At 42.4% G+C, this 24856-nt stretch overlaps 2 protein-coding genes across 6 annotated transcripts in view; one reads left to right on the top strand and one right to left on the bottom strand.

Moving 5' to 3' along the window:
• The first annotated feature begins 8869 nt into the window (after positions 1–8869).
• On the top strand, positions 8870–14949 carry BIRC7 (baculoviral IAP repeat containing 7). Of its 2 annotated transcripts, XM_014873814.2 has the most exons (7): positions 8872–9388; positions 10410–10509; positions 11088–11169; positions 11258–11303; positions 12204–12422; positions 13298–13363; positions 13837–14949. In XM_014873814.2, exons 1-7 carry the CDS (start codon positions 8875–8877, stop codon positions 14037–14039), a joined length of 1230 nt encoding a protein of 409 aa, XP_014729300.2. In that variant the 5' UTR covers positions 8872–8874; the 3' UTR covers positions 14040–14949. The 2 variants fall into 2 exon arrangements, with proteins under 2 accessions (XP_088030908.1, XP_014729300.2); XM_088174782.1 differs by lacking the exon at positions 12204–12422 and having other exon boundaries at positions 8870–9388.
• Positions 14950–17404: 2455 nt separating this feature from the next.
• Positions 17405–24856, bottom strand: part of NKAIN4 (sodium/potassium transporting ATPase interacting 4) — a 50132-nt gene continuing 42680 nt past the window's right edge. Inside the window, exons 6-8 of one of the 4 annotated variants that reach the window (XR_001402918.2) lie at positions 23133–23217; positions 19283–19353; positions 17405–18839 (exon numbers count right to left, since the gene is read on the bottom strand). Coding sequence is in view for 3 of the 4 variants with exons in the window: in XM_088174783.1 (XP_088030909.1) it covers positions 19325–19349; positions 23133–23217 (110 nt within the window). In the remaining variant the exon portion in view is untranslated. The remainder of the gene's footprint in view (positions 18840–19282; positions 19354–23132; positions 23218–24856) is intronic. The other 3 variants (XM_088174783.1, XM_014873927.2, XM_088174784.1) reach the window with 3 other exon arrangements.

Raw genomic sequence — 24856 nt, forward strand, 5'->3', positions numbered from 1 at the left:
CAAAATCCGGTCCGTGTGGAATACACTAAACAACAAATTATGCTTGGCTTTAGACACAGTTAAAACCAGAATCTTCTCTGTGTTTACATATTTGGAAACTGCTATTTGAGTTTGTACTTACCATTCTAATAAAATATCTGAAGTGAAGAGTCTACTTTTGTCCTTTTTCTCATCAGACATGCAGAGATAAAGAAGAAGGAGTGGTGCTTTAGTCCTCAACACCTGCACATGCTTTGGGTTCTCTGAATTAGGTAGCAAGTAATAATTGGTGTTTTCCTAGAATCCTAGAATGATTTGGGTTGGAAGACACCTCAGAGATCATCTTGTTCCAATCGCTGCTGTGGGCAGGGACACCTCCCACTAGACCAGGTTGCTCCAAGCTCTGTGCAGCCCAGCCTGTTCCAATTCTCTTTGCCTTTGGTGAAATTATGGAGCAAGCCAGTAAATCCCTGCTGTGGGCAGTCCCTGAGTGAGCTGGAAAGTCTGTCCAAAGAACAGAGCTTCAAAAAACAGGAGAAAACAGAAGTGATCAGCATGGCTGGAGAGAGGAAGGTGTGTGGAAGGAGAAGGGAAAGGCTGGATGCCTGGGTGATGGGCACTGCTCTGAAGTCCATGTGATTGTGTATGTTCACATCTCGATATAGAAACGATGTGACTATGAATCATCCTCGCCAGGAGAGCATGTGGGCAGAATGTTAGAGTTCTCTGTGCTTCAGCATCCCAACGTACAGGGGGCTGCTCTTAGGCTGTACCTGTTCTTTTAGACCCAAAGGCAGCATGTCACAGAGATACATGCATGGACACTTCTAAGTCTTTGTGGCAATCTTTTTTTTTCTGTTGCATTTGGAAAATCTGATTTTTTTTTTCTTCCTGGTAATGCTAAGAATGATCTTGTCTATCCATTGAGAAGTGCAGAAGTGCATAGTCTTTTAGAAATAAAACCAGTAAGATGAAGTCTCAGTTGAAAGATATGGATAAAGCAATATTCATATTTTTATATATAACTTAGGATATTCTCTGAGTGTAACATTGTAACCCAGGGGGAAACATGGGATTTTTTTTTTGTCTTAGTTAAATTAAATATGTTCTTCTAATTTAAGAAAAAGTCGTACTTATCTTTTTCTTCCTTTGCTAACACTCTGAAATCTCAGAAGAGTTCATGTGTGAGCTACAGCATACTTTTGTTGGTGTTTTTATTATTTGTTTTTAATTTAGGTTTTACAGGAATTTTATGCACCCTCTCTGTTATGAGCATGGAAGAAATTCAAATATTGCCATAATGGAATCATTTCCCTCCTGCACCCTACAGCACTGCAGAACGTTCCCAAACCAAGGATCCAGCATCCACTTCCATCATTTTAGGGTGAAAAATTAAAGCAGACACACAGAGAAATTGTATCTGTTATCTTCTCCTGTTTCTCATGTCACTGACACATTGTTTGTGAAAACATGAGGAGGGAAATCATATGCAGAGAGTGTGGCCTGTGAACAGATCCCATCTGACATCAGCATCACACATGCTGTTCCCTGCAAAACAACTTCCTTGGAAAGCTGTGGCAAGGAGCTCAACAGAGCAACGGCTGAGCACAGGCAATCTCCCCTGGCTCCTTCTTGATCTTCATCCTTGGCAGCTCCTTCTTGCTGCTGTCCTGGGCTTTCCAGTAAATTGTAAAAGGTCAGTCTGTCTTAGGTTACTTTGTCGTGCATTTTTCCCTTCAGCTCTTTGCAGTGACTTCAGGTTGCTCTGTTGTCTTTCTTCCTTGTCTTTCAATCTTGCTATTGATGATTGATACAGGGGCAAAATAAACTCATTTCAAGCCAATTTGCATGGAGAAAAGCAGATGATTGCAGTGTGAATACCTCAAGAATAGATCTTTCTGCCTGTTGCCCAAGCAATATTCAGGCAGCCAGGCACATTCTCTGCAATAAAAACACAGTCCAAACTATAGCAGATTTTAATTGGAAAATCAGATGTTCTAAGATTCTTGGTGTCTGATTTTTTGCCAATTATAAAGTAGGATGAGCTCCATTAGAATCACAACAATGCCTGACAAATCCTTATTTACAGGTAATTTAGTGGCTGAATGGTGGAACTGTGGCCACAAGTTAGTTGAGCTGTTAGTTTTACATGGGAATAATTTGGAGTTGCAGTGCCACTCAGTTTACATGAGGCTCCAGGTCTTCTGTTCCTGTACCTCCTGGCTTGGAGCAGGTAAAGGGAATAGAGCCCAAATGTGAGGTTCCTCCATGTCAGAATCAGAGGAATTGGGAAATTATCAGAGTCGGTCAGAGGGAGAGGAAGAAGCACAATTCATTTTTGGGGAAACCTACCAGATGCTACTTAGGAAGAAAAAAAGCAAGGGAATATAATTTATATTTTCCATACATACTGTAGGAATGTACTTAGCCCTACAGTTCTCTCCTCAAATTTTAATTTGTATTCCCAATCCCTGTGCTGCTGCTCAGGCCTCTGAGCACTCTGCATGCTCTTTGGATCATTGGATTGTTGATCTGCTGAAAACTGAAAATAGTTCATTCAGTTTGCAGCAGCAGTGAATTTTTACAGATTTTTTTCAAGTATTCAGAATCTTATGGCTAACAAAAAAAAAAAAAGACAAATAATGGATGGGGTTTGGGGTTGTTCATTATTTCCTTTTTTTTCCCCCTCACGATTATTGGGTTCACTAGCAAGGGCAAGAAGGGCTAGAAAACTGAATGAAGAGAAAAAATGATCCTTGAAAAAGAAACGCACATTTTTCATCTCCAAAATACATTTAAAAAAATAAGAGAGAGATATTTTCTACAAACACTTTCTTTTGAAAAGAAGTGAACAGTGGTCAACCCACTCCTCAAGAACAGAAATATTTTTTACAATAGGCTGGACACTGAAACCATAAAGTTTTTTAGATTTAAAGGCCAGTTCCTCTACTGATTTTTTGAGTATCTGCTGTGCTTTGCAAATTTTCCTTTTCATATGTACTGTGTTCTGTTCTGTGGGCTGGGATATTAATAGGATTTGATTTGAAGCACTTTCATGAATCACGTTGCAAGCTACATTTAGCTATTCCTAACTATTACAATACCTAAAGTACTGAGGCAATCAAATGCCATGGTAGTGGGGGCCAGGGGAAAGAGGGCAGGAGATGAAAAGATTTGAATCCTTAGGAAATCACTTCACAAAACAGGTATTTGTTACTCACCTGTGTGTTTGTTCCAGCAGTCTCTATGTATAGTTTGTGCACTTTTTACAAGAGCATGCAGTGATAGGATAAGGGACAATGGCTTTAAATTAAAAGAGAAGAGGTTTAGGTTTGATATTAAGAGGAAGTTCTTTACTCAGAGGATGGTGATGCCCTGGCACAGGGTGCCCAGAGAAGCTGTGGCTGCCCCTGGATCCCTGGCAGTGTTCAAGGCCAGCTTGGACAGGGCTTGGAGCAGCCTGGGACAGTGGAAGGTGTCCCTGCCCAAGGCAGGGATGGAATGAGATGAGCTTTAAGATCCCTTCCAACCCAAACCATTCTGAGATTCTACGATTTACTTCATAGCAACGTTTCCCAGGCTTCCTGAATGAATTATTGTTAATGTGTGGAGAAATAAACCACTTATTATTATAAATGTTTTAATTTTTTTTTCACTATTATTGAAAACTCCACTGAGAGAAGTGCAGTGAGGAAGCTGTTGATAGGCAGAGAAGATCCCTGTAGATGTATAGCAGAACTTATTATAGGAAAAGAAAAACTTGAGCTGCATGAAACAGCAAAGTGAGAGTTCTGAGCCTTGCCCTGCCCTGAGGAAATGGCTTTGTGTTTGTCCCAGGGGTGACCAGTCACTTTTCAGTGTGTCTTGTCACTATTCACTGAGTTGGATCCTGCTTCCTGTCCACAGTGGATTTGTTTTATGGATGCTGTGGAGCTCTGTGTCAACATCCAACAGTGTGCTTTGGTCCCTCAGGGCTGCCCTGGGAGGCAGCTGAGCAGATGGGCTCTCTCAGGGGTGTTCCTGTGGCAGGAGCTCCCCAGAGAGCAGCAGTGCAGGTGCTGTGCTGCAGCCCCAGACCAGCAGCCCTGCAGTGGGAACAAGGGGGAGGACAACACACAAGGAAGAGGCAGCCAGAAGAGGAAAAGAGAGGCCCTAAATGGAGAAACAGCAGCAGTTATCTGTGCCTGTGTCTAGGGCTTTAGGTGTAATGATTTTATCTACTCTGCTTCAGGCTGCAAAGCAGTTATATCACAGGGTCTGATTGTTTTATTCTGGAAAATGGATCACATCTTAATAGTGGCTAACATCTGAACAAGTGGGAATGGGAACTGCCATAGATTTGCTCGATACCCAGTCCCTTTACACATCACTTGCAGTGGCAATCTATGGTGTCTCCTTTTGTGTTCCAGCTGCTTCATTTCTTCACCAATGCCAACTGATACCTTTTTTTCCGCCTGCTAGAAAAGCCTCTTTCCTCAGTAAACTCTTAATTTATTGATGAAAGCACAATACTCTTCCTCGAGCTACGCCTCAGAGAACAGCTTCAGCCCTTGCAGCTGTGGAGCACCTCGAGGGTAGAGATGCTGAATTCTGCTGGAGTTTTTCCAGGGCTCCAGTCACTTCAGTGCTTTCAAGCTCTTCATTATGCTGTCTCCAGATATACTCTGGCCCTTGGATTTATTGATTGTTTTCCTTCTGAATCAGGTTGATAATAGCAAGCAGATTTTTGATTAATTATGTTTATATTACTTTCTTCATCGAGTGTTTCCAATCACTGTCTAGTGATGGCACTGTTGATCATTATCACTGATCTGTCCTGGACTCCTGATTGATGTTTACTGATTCTCAAATTTGTTTATCTCTTGCTCATGACACTCCTCATTTTAAGAAGCATTCAGAAGTTCAGCAGGACATCTTAATGCTCTGAAAAGGAAACTGAAAATGTATGACTTGCTAAAAAAGATCAGTATAAGTTGCATATAACAGATTACTGAATATGTTATTTGCTTTCCAAATTTTGGTGTGCTAAAATGAAACCCTATCATTTATACATGGTGACTTGTTTTTACTTCCTCTCAGCATCACACTTGGTGTCATTTCATCATCTTCTGCTGCAGTCTCACTGGTCCTCCTTGGGGTGAAATGTTCCCCCCAAAACCACATGAGTGTATCCCCACAGATAATCAACCTTAAACCTGTCCTGAAGTTTTTATGATGGAAGAATGTTATGTATACAAGAAAGAAAAAAAAAACCCGAAACAAATACCACTGCCAGAAACAGACCAACGTTGTTAATTAACTGAGAATCTGGCTTTGAGCTCCTCTGAGATTTATACAGCTTTTCCCTCTTTAATCAGGCTGGGGCTTCCCCTAAAACAGGTGGAACTGTGCACACCTTTGAGAAGCCAGGTGTTAGAAGCAGTAGAAGATTATGTCATTGCTTGTAAAATTCTTCATAAAATCAGAATTATCAATCACTCCTATTGATTAACAGATGATTTTCTACAACCCATTAGCAGACCCCAAACAGCCTCTGTAGGAGAGATTTTGTTAATTCTGTCCCTTGGATTTTTAGGATGCATTCTTCAAAAATCAGCATAGACTTAGGAAGGACAGGATCCATGGAGTGGAAGATAATGTGCAATTATCTTTATATATATTTTTATTACAGAGAAATTCACTAAGGAGAAAGCTCCCCAGCACATTCTCTTGTTACAGGATTCTGTAAAAGTCATATAAAAGCAGTGCCCTCTACTGCTCAGGGGCTTTCATTAACGAGTATTTAATTAGCAAAAACCCAACACTGGTCTTTTTAATGAGCGTGATTATATGGGCTTGCCTGTGATAAAAAGGACTCTGGATCTTTTTATTAAACAAAAAATGTTAATTTATCATTTCTAAGAAACATGAACCACCCATGTTCTTATGTTTACATGGAGAAGTGATATTTCATCAAGAGTTCAGAAGAAGCTTTATACATCTTCTCAGGCAGTGCAAAAGGAAAACACATTTTCAAGTAACTGCACGTTTCAAAACTATCCTTAAAACCTTCCATTTTATGGAATTGTGACCACAGGAAGGCAAAGGAATAGGAGGATTTCAAGTTGTGAAGATGCAATTGTAGAAAAAGACTTGATTCCCAAAGTAAAGGCAATGCAATCTGTTCAGCCTGTCTGGAGAAAATTCTTGTTGCTATTTATCCGCTAACTTTACAGTACATTTTCTTAAGAAATGTAAGATGAAAAACACATGTGGAAACAAGCTGAAAAAGATGCAGAAATAACGTTAACAGAGTCACAGCAAAATAGGGAGGTGACAGCCATTATATCATAGGAGTCAGGATGTCACACCTGGCACTAGACTGGGTTTTAACAAGACCTGATATGCCCTGGAGAAAATTTGAGCATAATTGCATACCTTTGCCTTGTGACTCCGTTTTATAAAGTTGAAATTTGGACTCGTTAGCCAATAGAGAACTTCAGCCCATCCCAACCAATTGGGGGCAACTAAGCATTATAAATGGCCTCTGAGTCAGGGGAGGTTCCTGATTCCTTAGCAGTGTTTCTCCTTTGGGAGAGAGGCTCAGGAGAGAAGATTTTGGTGTGAAGTTTGTGGTGTTGAGAGAGTTTTAAGTCATGGAAGCCTTCTGGGATTTAGTTAGCATGTTTCAGGTAAATTTGGTTTTCTTAAAAAAAAGATAGTTTTATTTTTGTTGTGCTAATCGTTGGTATGAGCTGTAATGTTGCTTTGGCTTTGTATTGCTATGTAAGTAATGAGTTGTGGTAGAATATTGGTTTTTAGTGGTGTTATAGCTGTTTAAAATTTTGATTTGTTTGGGGGACTCTCATTAGCAGATAGACCTTCTACAGAGTATATCAGTATGTAGGTAAACCATAATGGGCTTCTTAATAAGCAAAAGATAAATATATTTGTTCTCCTATGTTGCACCTCTTATTGAAAAAAGTCTTATGTGGAAGAAATAATTTTCTTTGTGAAGACACAAAACAAAAGCTGTGAAGCTTGCTCTCAAGTGCTTTCTGGGTGGAGGAAGGCTGAGATAACCTGGCCATCATCTCTGTAAAATCCAACATTTGTTGTTGTTTAGGAGTTACGGTTTCTGCTTTGTTAAGGCTGAAGATGAGAGCAGCACTGATTGTGGAGCTGTGCCTGATGAACAAGCTTCTGTGTTCTGGGAGCAAAATCTGCTGTGAGGGCAAACAATCTGACTCTCCTCACTTTGCTTAGCTTGCAAATCCTGCTGGGCATCAGTGACTAATGGCTTCAGAGCTTTCTTTCTCCATGGCCTTTTCCTTATGCCAGTAACATAGTTCTTGAGTAACTTCTTTATTGTGTTAAATAAAGCACTGCTTCTGAAAGACTTTCAGAGCCTTTTCTTCCAGCCCTGATTTCTGTCCCTGTCATTATAGAAGGAAATTATGGTTGGTAATGAGCTTTCTCTTCCTTGCTACTTTTTATTATGTGAGGCATGTGGTAGAGTAAGTTTGATTTTGCTTTTAAAATCTCATTAAATGTGTAATACCTATGGAGGACAATTGTGGGTTTTGTGGCTAAAATGGCCTGTAAGCTTTTTTTCCCTCCCTAAATGTGCTGCAGCTCTTAATTGAGAGGTGGCTCTCCAGAGATGCTACTGGCCTGAGTTTTTTAAGCCTCCTCAGAATCTGCTGCAGAGTAGCTGCTTTATCTATGGTCTTCACTTGTTTGTATTTTACTGTGCACTGCTGTAGTTACCTGTTATTTTAATGTGCTGTACTAGCCTTGAAAAACTGTAGCTTTTAAAGGTGTGTATTTATATCTTTTTTTCCCCCCCTTGATTTAACATTTTCCTGTGTGATGTTTTGGGGTCTGTGTTCTAATAATTCTTATCCCTGATAACCAGTAAATAGGAAGTTGCACTTCCTTGGGTTGAACTCACCTGTTGAGTGGGGTGAGAAAGGGATTTTGAGGGCCCTTAATTTAAAAAAGTGGGGTTGATTGCACCTTTCACTTAGTCACATTGTGTAGGGGCTTCACTCCAAAAGAATTAAAATGTTCCTGGTTCTCAGTTGTGTCATTGTAGGGCCTTTTGAAAGTGTCTTTGCGAGCCATAGGGAAAGTGTTGGAAGCCTGGCTGAATTGCAGTTTAGCTTAATTGCTCAGGGAAGGGCTGTTATCTTTAGCAGGATAAGAGTTTGGAGAATCAGGCACTGGGTAACTTCTTTAACTTCACTCTTCCTCTTGCACAGGCAGAATGACAAAAACTACAAAATCCTTGATTTAAGGTCACCACCTCATAGAAACTGTACCTAATTATTTTAAGCTGTGGCTTGGAAAAGTTCTTTTATAGAGCTGTTTCTAGAAAATCACTGCTTAATAATCATGACAATAAAGACGTGAGAAATGTGATGTTTTGTGTGGTGTTTGGCTGTAAATGGGAGATCGAGACATTATTTGTTTGGGTGTGGCTGTTCTCTGTTTTGTTATGACATGCTTGGTTTGGAGAATAAAAAGCAGAGCTTTTTAAATGCTAGTTTAAAGGCTGAGCAAAATGGCTGAGGATTTATCTTGCAGATCAGATGCCCAAAGGTTGGCTTGGTTCAGCTTGGGAGCCAGCACAGGTTTTTCCATCTTTCCTGTAAATTGGCAGAGGGCCTTGGAAAGTGCTGGGCTCTTCCCATCAGACACCAAGTGAGGGCTCAGCAAAAGTTCAACGGCAAAGTACAGAAACACCAGATCTGTGACTGGGCTGCCATTCCCAAACAAGCTGGGCTTTGTTGTGAGCAGGAGCTTTCCGGAATGTGCATGGGGACCAGGAATAATAAGGGGGGTGAGTGCTGCCTGGTGCTGGGATGCAGCTGACAGCTCTGGGCTCCCCATCCTCTCTTGCAGAGCACAGCCATGGGGGATGCAGCAGGGCAGCCTGAGCCCAGGGCTGCTCGCTGGCAGCTCTTTGATTGCAGCATGAGGAGTGCAGCCAGGAGGATGAGGACGTTCCAGCAGTGGCCCCGCACTGCCCCTGTGTCTGCCCGGGACCTGGTGGAGGCTGGATTCTTCTATGTGGGCCCCAGGGATGAAGTGCAGTGTTTCTGCTGCGGTGGTGTCCTGAAGGACTGGAGACCTGGTGATTGCCCCATCATGGAGCACCGCAGTTTCTTCCCTTTCTGTCGATACCTCTGCGGCGAGGGCGTTGGGAACCAGGAGATGCTGTCCCTGCAGAACATCTTTGACACTGTGGATGGGCAGTTCCTGAGTGTCTTGCCAGGGATAGTCAGTGAGGACACAGCCCTGCCCAACGAGCCAGAGTACCCTGAGATGGTGACAGACGAGATGAGACTGTCTACATTTGAGAACTGGCCACAGAATTCCAGCGTGCATCCAGAGCAACTGGCTAGAGCAGGGTTCTTTTACACGGGTAGGTACTCTGGGGATATATCCTTAACTCTTATTCAAGTTAACTTTTGAAAGTTTCACTGCTTTATTGCTCCTACAAATACCTGTGTGTACATGTCTTGTAGTTAAAAACCACATCCTTCCTTCTGCCTGTGCTGTTTCTCTTGCTGCTTGTGCAGAATTAATTTCAACATTGAATTTCTGTTTGGGTACTGAGGGGTCCACTAGTAAATTCCTCCTTGTTAGCAGGAGAGGAAAAGGTGATGTGTTTTAAAGAGATGTTTTACTGACAGAAAAGTGTCTGCTTTAAGATCCATTGAGTATATTTATTCCTTGCACTTCTAAAAGGACTTGAGGAGCTTGCTTGGTGTGGCATGTTTTGGATAGGCTGTGTCTTGCACTGAAGCCTTTCTTCTCAAAACCCGAAATCAGAGTGACAGCTGTATGGAGTCAGCCCGTCTGGATGTTGCTGTGGCTTGTTTCTCTAAGGACTCTTCATTTGAAATACAGAAATTAGATACTTTTTTTTTTGTTGTGGAAAATTGGCAATACTTCTTGTAATCACATGCATGTGAATAGCAATATAATACTATCCTTTCCCTTTGAGAATTCTTTGCTGGTTAGGTAACAGGTTTGAAGAAATACTCATCCCTAAATTGACCAGTCAGAGGAAATATTTGCACTGTGGCAGATTGTGGTTAGTGAGCAAAGTGTGTTCACAGATATAACTAATTCCAGCTCTGCTCTAAAGGCAGGCAGGGGCATTGGCTGGGGGGATGTGCAGGGATGCTCAGCTGCTCCCATAGATGCTGCCTGTTAGCTTGTGACCCCCTTCTGGAATCATCTCAACCAGCTGCAGCTCTGGGAGCTCAGACTGAGTTCCTGCCCCTGTACAATGTGCACTGTTGGTCAATTGTCATGTGTTCATCTCTTCTGTCCAGAGCCTGCCTTTTGTGCTGAGTCTCAGCCCAGGTTCTCACCCAGGGTTAGTGTAGGGCATGTCGTGTCTCAGGTATCAAATAACCCCTTGATCTCCCTTTCAGGACAAGGAGATATGGTGAGGTGTTTTTACTGTGATGGAGGCGTGAGGAGCTGGTCCTTTGGAGATGATCCTTGGAGGGAACATGCCAAATGGTACCCTGAGTAAGTCAGTCTGTTTAACCAATACCTCTCCTAGCAAGGCTGAAATATAGGTCATGCATTTCACACTGGTACTTTTCTTTCACAGGATAGAAATATTTATATCCTCTCACCTTTAAAAGCAAAATAAAATGTTCATGCTCAGGTGGAATGGCACAGTTCAGACCTGAGATTCTCTACTTTGACCTAGAGCTCACTATCTAAGAGTTCAATTAAAATAGCTTTCTTTGGCATCAAAGAAGAACTTTCATTACTCCCACTCTGAGGTACAAGAAGAAATGTATTGTTAGTCTTGGGTTTCTGCAGCAGTTCTTGTTTCTTTCCTGTGAACTGCTCTCTCATAGTTCCTGTGGTCTGTTCTAAAACATGTTATAACTGAGCTCATCTTGGGCCAAAATGAAGACTGAATTAAGGGGGAGGGATCGTGATCCCCTTACTGTCAGCCTTTGTGCAGGAGGTGGGCAGGTGAAACACCTGATACCTTGGTTTTAAGGGATATAGAGCAGTTTGCTCATTGCCCATAGCACCCTTTGCTACTTGGGAGATCCTGTATTAATCCATTTAAACTTTTCTGCTCATAGGTGTGAATTTTTGCTGCACTCAAGGGGGAGAGAATTTGTCAGCAACGTCCAGGCAACCTTTTCTACCACCCTGCTGGCTCCAGTGAGTCATGAATATTTTGTGTAGTGGATTAGGTTTGGTAGATTGAGAGAATTTTGAACACATGCTTCTCTTTTCGTATCATTTTCAGAGACATTCCTGGGATCAGACTGAGCAAGACTCCTCTCCTTCCCAAGGTCAGTGCTGTAATTCCATGGTGTTTTATTTCTGGTGAACGTGGTGTAGCCTGAGTTCCACCAGCCCAGCTCAGCTGCTCTGCCCTCTGCAGACATGGTGTTTGAAATGTTTTGATATTCTAGAAGCTGTTTCACTTTGGTTTTAGAAATGGTCTCTAGCTAAAGAAACAAAATTACTTGTTCTTGTGACACCTCTTAGTCTAAGGCTAGAGACATTTAGCTAGTCTGGATAATCATGTGAGTTTTGAGTGCTTACCTAACTTACCTCTGGCTTTTGCATGTTCTTGCTGTTGATGTCTGTCTGTAAAGCCCTTCACTACAACACTTTAAATGTGCTTGATAAGAGAACAGTAGAGGGTCTAGATGTTCATGAAAATGTTGATCCTGGGGTTTATTCCTACTTATCAGTTGCTTCCAGAAATGTAAGTTGGTGAAATTTGGCTGCTATAAGCTTAAGCAAGACTTGAGCCTTTGAAGAGACTGCCAGCTGAATTTCCTACTTGTGTTGTTACTGATGAATGGTTGAGGTAGGAGAGGCTTCAATTGGGATGTTCCACTTGATGCTCATGAAAGCAGTTCTGAGGCTTCTGTTCTGGGATGTGAAAACACAGATAAGGATTCTGGACTGAAGCCAAACACAGGAGACTGTTCACTGATAAAGTGAAATAAACCATTCAAAGTAAGTGTCTGGGCTTTTACAAAATTGGCTTTGACTAACCTTCTTGTGAATTATGATTTGAAGTAAAATATAAATGTGGAATTTAATTTAGCTATATGGATAGCTTGAGGAGTGTTTTAAGATGTATTAATGCTATTTTAGGTAGAACACCTTCAAGGAATGGCATGCTTTTCCCCCAAAGCTCTGCCTTCTTGATAAAGTATCTGTTCACTGCTTTACAGATCCTCTCAGGGACTGGAAATTGCGGGCTCATCCTTCCAAGGAACAGAGTCTTATAGTGCAGAATGTCCTGCAGATGGGCTTTGACCCCACCTGGGTGGCAAACCTGGTAGAGAATAAATTTGCACTGACTGGGAATTTCTACCTGTCTGAGTCCGAGATGGTTTCAGACCTGCTGCAGTCAGGCTGTGGGGCCAGCAGCAGTGCAGGAGGAAGCAGAGGTAGGCCTGACTCCCAGCTGGGCTGGGGGGTGTTTAACCTCTTCCTCACTGCCCCTGAGGGTCTGCCTTCACTCTGCCCGGGCTGGAATTGAGAGGGGTGATGCCCCCATGCCTGCCTTTCCTTGGGTGGCTGAGCAATGAGGTTCTGGTTTAAAGAAACCTGGAGAAGCTGTGGTTACTGGGATGTCAGTGGCCGTGTCTGCCTGCACTGGGCTGTGCTGGGGATATCCTTGGTGTTTCCTGCTGCCCTCAGACCTGCAGTAACTGGCAGCTCCATGATGTGCAGGCTTGTGTACAAACTCGCAGCTGTTTCAGACAGAGGCGGTTGTCTGAAGCAAAGCTCCTAGGATGGATGATCAGTCCAAGCCTATTTAAAACTGGATCAATAACTTGATCAGAAATAGCCATAGTTCTTGTCTAGATAATATATATTTTCCTTAACTTGTCTTGTGATAGCTGTTTTGTGAAGTCTGTTTGCCAAGTGAAGTTTACTTGAAGATACAGTTCCAAAGCTGCTGCCTCCACAGTATGGTCTGCCATTTCTGTAGCTAACATGGAAAAAAAAATTCCACAAAACTGAATTTTTTTTTTTTAAATAGTATCACAGGAGCTGGAATGACCAGCTGATGTAATAGGTAAACCAACTTTGAGGAGAGAATGTGATGTGGGCAGACAGGCATTGGCAAGGAGGTGAACTTGCATAGCTACTGAAGCACCACAGAGAACATCAGCCACACCAGACTGAGTTAAGAAATTTTTAACAAAATGCTTCTGAGGTCCCAGGTTATTGCATCTTTTCACACAGCACTGTCAGAGGGATAAAGGAGGTGCCATGGAATGCCTTTTTTTTTTTTTTTTTTTTTTTTGTTATACAGGTGCTGTTCAGAGAGAGACTGGAACATCAAGACAAGAAATGCCATCTGTACAGCAAAAGGAATCAGGTACTCTGGGCTGGCAGTGGTGGGGAATTGAGCTAAAGCATAATTGGGAGGAGTTCTGGAATAACAGTATCAGCAGCCATTATATTAATTTATTTTTTTCATTTTGAAGGGGACTGTGTGCTAGTTTGAGTGGTACCTGAGCACAGGAACCCTTATTCAGTGCTCCTGTGAAGCAGCTGCCACAAAAAAATCCGGTTTATGGGGATAATTATGTGCCACATTAAATGCTGTTGATCTGTGTCTCTGCTCAGTCCAGCATGTGTAGATAAGCTGAATCTTGTGTAAATAAGCCATTCTACAATATCTGTAATTTTTCAGCTTAAATGAAACTTGCCTGAGAGGCACTTTTGCCACTTTTACAGTCTCTGAACAAAACAATGGGCAAGTTGCAGTGTGATTTCCTAAGATCTGGCACTCTGGAGCTGTGACAACACTAACAGTTTGGGCTTTTTTTTTTTTTTCTTTTGATAAAGATGGGTCTCAGCTGAGCACAGAAGAACAGCTCCGCCGCCTGCAGCAGGAGAGGATGTGCAAAGTGTGCATGGACAAAGATGTGTCTGTGGTGTTTGTCCCCTGTGGCCACCTGGTAGCTTGTGCAGAATGTGCCCTCAATTTGAGGCTGTGTCCCATCTGCAGAGCTGCCATCCAGGGCAGTGTGAGAGCTTTCATGTCCTGAGCCATGATGCACTCAAGGGGAGGGAGAAGTCCATACAACTCATTCGTAACTCAGCAGAGGGAGAAAATAAGTAAATAGTTTGCTGGAGCAATCTTATTTGCAGGGTAACCTGGCATAAATGTAAAAATTCACCAAATATGTCTCTCATGCACAGTATTTCTAGGAAGAACTGCTGGTTTGATCTACTCTTGCTTTAAGACTGCTCCAGGAAGACTCTGGATTTTTTTGCCCTCCAAAATGAGGCTTTTATTGACAGAGATTCTACTTCTCCACGTGTTTGTGTTCTCAAGTGAATCTTTGCTCTCTGTATTGAAATCAAAGACTGTTTTCAGCAGACTCTCTGGTTCTTTCTCACTCACTTAGCAGAGCAATCTCTAGACAACTGCTGGGGATTCCTTCAGGAAGTTTGATTGAAAATGGGAGTATTTTTTGTACAAAATGCATTCCATTGAGACTAGAATACTCAGCAGCAATGTGCTGTGGGGGAAGGAGAATCTACCTTTTTTCCCTTTTTGCTTTTTTCTCCTCTTGTTGAATTTTCAATAACCGATGAAATGCCTCAGTAATATTCAAATTTGCGTAACTAAGTGGAAAATGCTGGCCTGACTGTCCAAGCTCTCTGCTCTCAGCTGACCTCCCCAGGTGGAAGGCTCTTTGCTCAGGGTCACTGGATGGTCTCCTGGAAGCTTCTTATGGGGCTCTTCTCTGGCTGTTGGGTATTATCCTACTAGGAAACAGCTCTGGAAACACACCTTTATAGAACATCTGTTTGCTGGTTAAACTGGTGATTCTTTATTTAAAATGGGATATTCTATCATGTAGCCTAAAGGAGTTAGTTTTATCCACACTATCACTTGTTAAGGGAAGGCATATGTTTTTAAAAATAAACAGTTCTTTTTCATGGAATAAATTTTTTTTCTTTGTTTAACTTAGAGGTCTGAGTATCTGATTCTAGTAGAATTCCCCACTGGGGGAGGGGTGTGGTGGTGTCCTAAGATGTTGGAGTGACATCAGATTGTAAATCACATCTGTCCTTCAGTGCTACACGGGCAGGAGTAAGAAAAGCAACTGCTCTTACTATCCATTAGTTTCATTTGGAATTTACTAGACAGCACAGGGCTTGTAGAACCTTAGAATGGTTTGGTTGGAAGGGACTTTAAAGTTTGTCACATTCCATGCCCCATCCATGGGCAGGGACACCTTCCACTGTCCCAAGGTGCTCCAAGCCCTGTCCAACCTGGCCTTGGACACTGCCAGGGATCCAGGGTCAGCCACAGCTGCTCGGGGCACCCTGTGCCAGGGGCTCCCCACCTTCAGAGGGAGGAATTTGGCCCCTCAAGATCCTCTTAAACTGCAAAAGAAGGGGCAAGGAAGAAGGAGAATAAAGATCTGATACATGAAACTTCACAAATGCAGAATAATTCTGATCTGAACTCTGCAGAGTTTTGGTAAGTGGCTCTTCAGTGTATTTGTGGCTCTGGAATTGTTTCTGTTTGGTTCCAGCTCTTGTTACTCTAAACAGCTTAAGGGCTTGTCTAGGAGTAACTTTAGTGTGTTAATTGTGGATCCCATGGGAGGGCAGCTCTCTTCATCCCTGCCTTCAGAAGGGAATATTAGCACAGTGCTTGGCAAAGACGATAGAAATCACAACTTGAGTGGTTTAAACTCTGCAGCTCTTGGAGGAATTGGTTGTCTCTGCCAGGCAGCAGCTTTCCTAGGGAACAGAACCACCGTGCCAAATTAGCTGTTGTCTGGCTTCATGGTATCATTAGCTTTGTTTTGCCTCTATAAATACAGCAAAAACTTACAGTTTTAACAGATGTGCTAATGTGAGAAGGGAAAACACCAGCTCAGTGCTGGAACAGTGTTATTTCCTCTTAAACTCATCTCAGCGTGACTGGAACCTAAGCGAGGCTGGAAATGCACCAATTATTTCTAGGGCTTCTCCTATGGAACAGTGTGAAAAATGTGGTTTTTCCACACCAGGAAAAAGGAGGAGCTGGTTTTTTTTCCTGTGGGGGAATGTCCCTTGAGGAAGGGGTACCACGTTGTTCTGTGGTGAGGAGCATCTCCAGCGATGCCTGTCCCCAACAGAGGGCACTCCGAAACTGGAGAAGAGGGAAGGCACCACCTTCAGCTGCTCCTGGATCACCCTGGGGATGGGGTGGGGTGGAAGGGACGGGCAGTCCCTGCCCTCCCTGCAGGGTCACTGTGCCACCCTGTGGTGCTCAGAGTGGGTCTAGCACAAGCAGACCATGAGAGACTCAGGGCAGGAGGAGGAATGGCTCTGCTAATAAAACCTGGAGGAGATAATTACGTGTGTCATATGACCCTTGGTAGCTTTGTTTCTTCTCAGACTATTTTTTTTTTTCATTATGATTAATGGTAGCTCTTTATACTGCATATTGTAGACTTACCTGAATATGGGCTTGGTGTTTATTTTACTTCTATCAATTGGTGCTTTATGCTACAATGAACACAGGCAATTGAGTGGTAGTTCTGAAGTGACTCAGTCAATCACACTTTTATTTAATTGATCTTTACCAGTGTGTATTAAAGGCAAAGGGCAATGCTGTTAAGTGAATAGTTTGATGCCTTATCTCTTTAGAGTATTTGGTGTAAGTGGTTTTGATCAGTTTTATTGGTGAAAGTGGCATCAGAGCTTGGTCAGTTGGAGACGTGTAGTGTTAAAAACATGCAGACCTCAATTCCAAAACTTTCCTTCCTCTTACCATCTAGAGGAACTGCTTCCTGAAACTACCAGGGAAATGTTTCAGGTATTCAGAGCTGAATCTGTGCTTTTTCCATCATCTGTGCTGAATTTTGGTTGCTCCTAAACAAGGCTGACAAAGACTGCTGGTATCTGATTGATAATACTCTCTCTGAGGAAAAGAAATCATATTAAACCCAAAACGTGTGAAGTCAGTGCTTATTGAGAAAAGGAAAGATTAATTTTAAAAGCCACAAACAAATGAGATCTTTCATGGGAAAATCTCGTTGAATAGAGGATGTGCATTCTTCTTCTCCTTTTCGTTTTTCTGCCTCTCTGGGGAACATCAGGTGGGCAGACAGGAATGAGTGTGATCCAGAAAGAAAGTGAATAAAGGAGAGGTGGAGAAAGTGTTAACAGTGTGCACACTGCTGTGTGTGATCTCAAAATGGAGAGTAGCTTGTGTTTCACTGGCATTTTTTAACTTGGTAGTGACCAATATTACTAATAAGGGAGTGAGTTGTGTTTTGTCATGCAGAGCTGTCAGGGTTGAGCTCTTGTCTTTGAAGTATTAAACTAGGCTGAACCTAGTTGTCTGTTTTGCTCAGTCAGAAGCTGTGGCTTTTGGTGGCTAAAAGAAGGGAAAAAACACCCAACAGAAAACAACATTTTTACTTGCAGCTGCACCAGAGCAGAACTCGGGATGTTTGGGTATCTGGAATAGAAGTTGCACAGAAGCAAAAAATATTCTCTCAGTGCTTACACATTTGAGTTTATAAAAGAGGATTTTGCTTCCTGGGCCCTTTGGAATGAGACATAAAAAAGCTGTATCATTCTATCTTTGATTTAGCACATAATATTTTTATTTTTAATTCTTCCCTCACACTTCTCCCTAGCATGGCTTTGAGCTTGACCCTTCTGCAAAGCATTTCTCAAAAAATGCTAAGTAATCCCAAACAAATTAAGCAAGACAATAATGAATTACAACAGCACTTGAAGTACCAGCCCAAAAATGCCAGTGCTGGCTGACAACTGCTCCTCCTCTGCTTTTGACACTCAACATGCTGGGAGACACAGCTAATAAAACTGACTTGGTTTTGTTCTTTTTAATTAATTGCTGCAGCTCATTAATGCAACTTAATTACACTCACATTCCCCCTTCAGCCCTTTCCCTCCCCTCAAAAAGCCTGTCACATACAAAACTCTTCCATCAGGCAGTTACCATGGAATAGGTGTGGCTCCAGGTGAAGAAGGCAGGTGCAGCCCCACCTGTGATCCCTGAGCTGAGCCTTTTCCAGTGGCCTGCAGCAGGATTCAGCTACACCAGGGTTAATTCAATGGAGCTGGGCAGAGCCAGAGTAAGCTACAGCTGCTCCAAGAATGGCTTGGCTGGTTGGAACGGGGTGAAGCTGCATGCTGAGTGAAGTGGCTGGGCTAGATTTCAGCTGTTCAGCATTACAGGAGTTGGGGCACAGAGCACTGAACTCCAGGACAAATGCCTACTGCCATGGCTACAGAGAACGAGCAAGGGGGTGAAGAAGGGAAAAGTTCTTGTCTATAACTTAGAACCCAACAATGCCTAAGTAATTCAGGTGTAAAGAGCCCCCACCTCATTTTATGCAGGCAGGGAGGAGATGAAGTTGTGTTAGGGGATTTAGGCTCTGCTCAGAAAAAGGGGAGGAAACTAACTACAGAACACATGAAATGTCCCAGGGTGTTACACAGTGCTTCCTTCTTTCTGGATCCATGGTGCAAGGAAGCAGCTCCAACTTCACCTTGTAGCTCTTGAGAGAGGTGAACTTGTTCTGCCAGAGCTCTTTAGGCCTGTGCCATCTCTGGGCCAGTACCAGCAGACTGTGGTAGGAAAGGTTCATCAGGGCACTTGGAGAATTAAAAACCAACTGTGTGGCCATTCTTTGATGTACATTCATTGTGTTTGAAAAGGAGACAAGGAACAAAACAATGGAATGGAGTTCACCATCCTGCATTTCCTCTGCCAAAGATCCAGGCCCCAGGGGACTGTTTCCTGCAGCACCTTTGGTGGAGTGCAAGGCTTATCCATCCTCTGGCTCCTCTTCACTTACGCAGGCCTGGAAAAGGGGAAAAAGGTAAAGGCAGGGTGTGAGTGTAGAGCAAGTATTCAGTTGCTTTCTTTATGTAACAGAAATGGTGTGGAAATAGTGAGGAAAATTGTTTGTTTCCTCTTCTGGACTTTTAAATAAGATTGACTACAGATGAGGAATAGGATTGAGAAGTAATGTGGTTAAATAGTCTTCAAGCCTGGAAAGAATGCAATGCATATGTCAGACCTGAATATGCTGCAGTTAGGCTCAAGTGTTAGATCTATGGATCCTCAGCGTTTGGAGCTGCATAAAATTTGGTTAGGAACTTAAAAAGCTAAGGGTCATCTCTAGGATAAAGGAGCTGCTTGAAATTGCAGTGATGTGCTTTTTGTGTAGGTGCAGCAGGATAAGCAGATCTACTTTTGGAGCCAGCAGTAAAGGTGAGTGAATGCTTTTGGCTGAAACATCACCTCGTACACATGCAGCTTCAGGATGATCAAAAGAGTGCAAAATCATGGTGTTTGTTTGGGAAAAAGTCTACCTAGAAAGAGAAGCAGAAGTATTTTGTTTTGTGTTTTTTCTCTCCTAAGAACAAAGAGGGTTTTTTTACCTGTTTAAGTTTCCTTTGTAAATTATTCTGGTTGTCAAAGTTCAGAGACGATAGGTCAGAAAACAATTCTAAAGGAATTTTCATTCCCTTTCTCCTTACTCCAGCGTTTCAGGCTTGGATTCTGACTTTTTGACTTGATATTATTTGTGTGCTTGAACATATTGGTGTATTGAAGAACCCAATTGAAGCCAGTAAGGGATGATGGTTGTATGGGGACAAGTCCTTTAATGCTCACAGCTGCTTCGTGCCTGTGGCCAGCAGACAGTGCCCCACAAAAGATTGATCAGGGACCATTAAAGTGAGCAATTGCCAACTGGAGCCTCGGATCCCTCAATTTACCAATACCTCCTGTTGCTGCCCTGTCAATACTGAGGTCTCCATCTGATAAAAGTCACACCCTGTGTTAACACAGGGCCCTTTCCACTGATAGATCTGAGGAAAGTCCATAAAATCTGGCTTCACAACTCAAATTAAAGCTCTGAAGCCCCTATAATGTGATGAGGTGTGACCAGTGTTAGGGGCTGGAGCCTGACAAAGCTGCAGTTTACTGCTTGGTCTTACAAACACAGTCTTAAAAGGCAGGAAAACCTGGTGCTTGTCCTTGTACCTTTTAAATAAACAGAGGCACCTCCTGTCATCCAGCAGCTTCTTGATTTAGCACTACCCTGTGTACAAACTCACACTTTGAGGCTATTCTATAATTGAGATTGCACAGTGCTGCTTTCCTAAACAAATTTTGGGAGTGATGTCAGGAAACTGAAAGGATTCAGCAGGCAGGAGGTGCTGACAAATGCTCAGGATGCTCTGGGTACTTGGCAGGTGGTGCAGGGGCTTGGAGAGAACAGCTTGAGTGAGAAATGTCAAGGCTGGCTTGGCCAGCACTTCCACAATTACTGGTGCAAAAATGCTTTTTTGCCTCAAGTGATGAGAATTCTGTTAATACAAATGAACAAACAAGAAGAAAAGCAACCCAGAGCTGAGGTCCTGTGCTGTGCAGCACAAGGGGAGACTGGTGCCAGCAGGCACAACCTGAACTTGTGCTTCAGTTGAGGGAGGAGAAACAGTTCAAGCCTTTCTTCCCAAAAACTCACTGGAAATATTCTTTTAGCCTCGGGTGAGCAACTTTGTCTTTCCAGAAGTGATTTATTATCCTTTGGATAAGTGCTTTGACACAGAAACTTGGGAACTGAAGACTTAAACATGTCTTCTATCAAGAGTGCTAATATAGCATTGTTAAATAATTAGTGTGGTGCCTTGATTGGTTATCAGCAGTGAAATTAAGGGCAATTCTTTTGCTCAGTAAAACTTCCAGAACAATTTTTTTCATGATAATTTGAGCCTCTTTTACTTAAGGCTGTGACTTCAAACAGTAACTATCACAACCAAACTCCCCTGTAGCCAATGGAATGTGGAGCAAAAGCACTTGTGGAACCTGAAGCAGAAATAACTTTTATTTTTAGAATACCATTGTTACTGTGTGAGTATTCAAGGTGTGAATTTAGATGAGCACTCTTAAATCTTGCCTTGGTAAACAACAGTACAAAATGGTGGTTGATTGTTTTGCTGGCTTTTTTTTTTAAAGAGAAAAATAACACCTGACTTGAAAAATTTGTGAGGTTTTCCACTAACTGAAGGCTTGCAGCTGAGGCCAGGGAGATCATTATGATAAAGCTGGGACATAACTGGATTATGGTGTGGAAGTATCTATTATCAGTGACAGTCTGGGGAGGTGTTTCTTCCTCCTAGCAGGAGACAAAAGTATTTAAGAGCTTCTTCCAGGGCTGTGGCTGGAAGCTGAAGGCCAGAACTGGGGTGCACAGTTTGAATACTGAATTTAGTACCTCATGTCATTGTTCTGTGGGGGTCTCTAAAAACTCATAAATTCAGAGATATGAAGAAGAGAGACTAGAGAAAAATGCAGGTAAGGGCACAGTGGGAGGAAAGTGTGATCTCATCAGGGAAGGGTGGGTAAAACTGGAGGAATAGGGTAATTCCATTAGGGAATGAGGGAAAGTGATCCTGTTAAAGAAGTGTGGCAGCCCGGAAAATGCATCTGGCTGCAGCTAAGGAGGTGATGCCATCCTAAAATGGAAGTTCCTACTTGCAGTCAGCTCCAAGTGATCAGTTTTAGAATAAATTTGGTTTCATTCAGCACTTCTATCAACAAAAAGGAGTTCAAACTGGAAAGCCCATGTTCCTGATCCTTAGCTCTTCTGTAAACTTAAACTTCAAATAAATTGGGTATATTTGTTGTTTTGCATCTTCTTGAAGAGGATATATTAAAAAAAAATGCCTTCAAGTCCTCACTTCATGATTTTCACAGCAGGACAAGAGCATCTGGCAGTCAGTGCCCCAGCCTGCAACACTCCATGGCACCATAACCTGGGAATCAATTATCCCTTCCTCCCCTCACTCCCATTCACACACATGGAAAAAAGGCAACACGCTGAAATAAATAAACAAAAATTGCTATTTGGTGGCTGCTGAAATTTAGAGAGGGTCACATTATCTACAGCTCAGCAGCTGTTTTCACCTCCTGTTAGCCTGAAAGAAAGATTTTGTGCTGGCAGAAAATATCAACAGAGAGGTGATGGGCTAAAGAATGGGAGGGAGAAACAACAAAATTATCTCTGGGCTTGAGCAGTAGCTTCCCCTCTTACTGAGGCCCTGGAAGAAAGTTTCACATTGCTAACTTCTCTTCATACTACAGTCTCCCCATCCAGGAATCTTCACTTAGAAGTGATAGCTTCTTTCACAAGCAGAACTGGTCATTTTAAGAAAAAGCAGCAGCCCAAACCCTGTACTGTAAAAATTTGATGCTTCTTCAGCATGCTGCTGCATGCAGCCAGTAAATCAGGGAGCTGCTTAGAGCTGCACAGCTTCTGCAGACTATGAAAAATTCTACCCCACTGTGACAAAAAGAGAGAGAAATCAATATTTAATCTCCTGTAGTATCCCTTGTAATGACACTATAGAACCTCCAAAGTTACAGGGAATTCAGTGGCTTTGCAAAAATTACTTGTATTCCTGATCTTGTGCTGCAGTGACAAAGTGGGCAGTAAGTCCTTACGAAATTTAGAGGGACACATCTACCAATCTACCTCAGGGAAGTTTTTCTTCCCTCAGCCCCACTCTTTTCCGCCATCCTCACATCCTTCTTTTTGGCAGGACTCTGGTAACATTGCTCCTGAAAAACAGCCTCCCTCAGCAGCTGCTGTAAAAAACTTCCATGTGTTGAGCTGCCTCTTGCAGATCAATTTAAAGAATATAAAATCAGATCTCACTGGTGTTTGAAACAGACAGAACTGGCCTTTGTGTTTGAGAATCTCATCAAGAACCAGCTTTTAAGTGGACAGAGTGAAATTGTGATCTTGTGCCTTAGGGGTCAGAAATGGGAATTCAACAGTGGCCCTTCATTATTGCTATGAGAGAAGCTGCTGTGGACAACTCCCCTTTCTGCTCTCAGCTGAACTTTTGGGCTTCCCCACACGTGGAAGGCTCAGTTCTTGAAGGCAACGGAATTTTAAGTTATTCTGGAGCTGAGAAAGGGCAGTTTCACCCCTTCTGGTGTCCACTTGTTCATTATTTGCATGTCTGAAAAGCCTGTTGGAGAAATCAACTGGCAAGGAGGAAAAAACCCCAGAGCTGTGGTACCCTCGAGCCATGAAACCAAGAAGCACGTGGAGTCCCTTAGCACAGATGATACTTACAGGTATGTCTGCTTGAACAAAAGGTTGGTGGGTTTTTCATTGACATGGTAGAGAGGAAATGGATCAAATCCACCAATGAAATCAACTGAAAAAAAATCGAAACTCAAATAAACAAACAAACATGGCCAGAAAGTTGAAAGGAAATGAAAGAAAGGCTTGGTGCATGTCATGGCATAAACACAAAAAGCAGTGACAGAACAGAAAAGTGATTTTTTTCAGGGATGGATTTCTGGGATCTCCTGGGATGAGCAAGCATGCCAAAGAGGAGATTTCAGCTAACACAAAACTTAAAGCAGAGCTAACAAAAGGCTCTAGAAAAGCCTCCTTGGGTCTTGGCCTCCATGCTGTGACTGCACATGAGAGGAGCAGACAAAGCCAGAGGCGAGGGGAGGAAGCTGAGCCAATGCCAGGGCCGAGCTGGCAGCACAGCACTCCCTGTGAAGGTTACACAGCAAAGTGGGAATTTTCTTGCCCCACTTGTCTTTCCTGCAAGACGACAGCAGCTCTGGAAAACTGCAACCACCTCATTATCTCCAGCTCTGGTATTTTTTGCGTCCCCTCTGCCAACTCCATTTCTTTTAATTGTGCACGAATAGAACAATGCCTCCCTTCTCCAGGGTAACCCTGCAGGGAGAGCTCCAAGTGACAATTCCCTTAGTAACCAGGGAAGAGTTTTCCAAGGCTGTCTCTGTTCCCTGGACTTTAGGCCAAGCCTGCAGCACAGAGCTGGCCAGCACAGTCAGGGGTGTGAGGTGCTCTGATTTGTGACTGACCTTGCAGGCTTTGCAAAACCCTTTAAAACAGACCCAGTCTGGGTCATTTTTTGGTGCCAAGTAAGTACATTTTATATGGAAGTGTGAAAACCATCCTGTCCAACTGCCATTTCAAAATAACTGGAGAGTTTTATTAACTATTTCAGTGCCTATTTATTTTTCTTTCCTGAAGGTGGCACTATTATTTTAAATTTAAACTGAAGAGGTTTGAGGTTTTTTTTACTGATCAAATAATAGAAAAAATATTTACTAATATATTGAACGTAAAATAACCCAAACTTCTTAAAACATATTTAGAAACCTAAGGACAACAGATTCTGACAAATTCCATCTTGAGGGAGAGCTTCATGCTGATACTGCAATTTTGGGACAAATGACAGGTAATGGGTGAAATCTGTAGAGGTTCTAAAATTAATTGTGGGGATAATTCCCAAATAGTTTCAATGAAACTTTACCTTTTATCAGCCATTTTTGAAAGTGTTTGAGTATTCTAAGATCAAAACAGGCTGCCATTAAAAAAAACCAAAACAACAAGATATTAACTTTATTAGCTCAGTTGTGGAATGCCTAAACTGGGAAACTTTAAAGAACTGCAATGTTCACTAACTATTGAGTACTTGAACAAAAACAAGTCTTATCATCTGAACACGCAAGCATGAGGGCACTCAAAATCCAAGACACTTAAAAAAAAAATCTTAAGTGTGGTTCCTTGTGATTCAATACATTGCATTAGCACATCTAAAATATTCTTGCCCACAATTCAGCATTAGCAGGGCCCTACTGCTGTGTTTTCTCATGAAAATCACGTTAGCATGAGCTTCCTGATTAATGTGCCTCAGCACTTATAATTACTTCATGCTGCATATCAAAGCAACATTTAAAGGAAACCACAAATGGAAGAGAAAATTAAAACGCAGCTCAAATTTATTCAGGTCACTGGAAGGATCTACC

The sequence above is a fragment of the Sturnus vulgaris genome, chromosome 17, assembly GCF_052056855.1.
Source record: "Sturnus vulgaris isolate bStuVul1 chromosome 17, bStuVul1.hap1, whole genome shotgun sequence".
Taxonomy (NCBI): Eukaryota; Metazoa; Chordata; class Aves; order Passeriformes; family Sturnidae; genus Sturnus; species Sturnus vulgaris.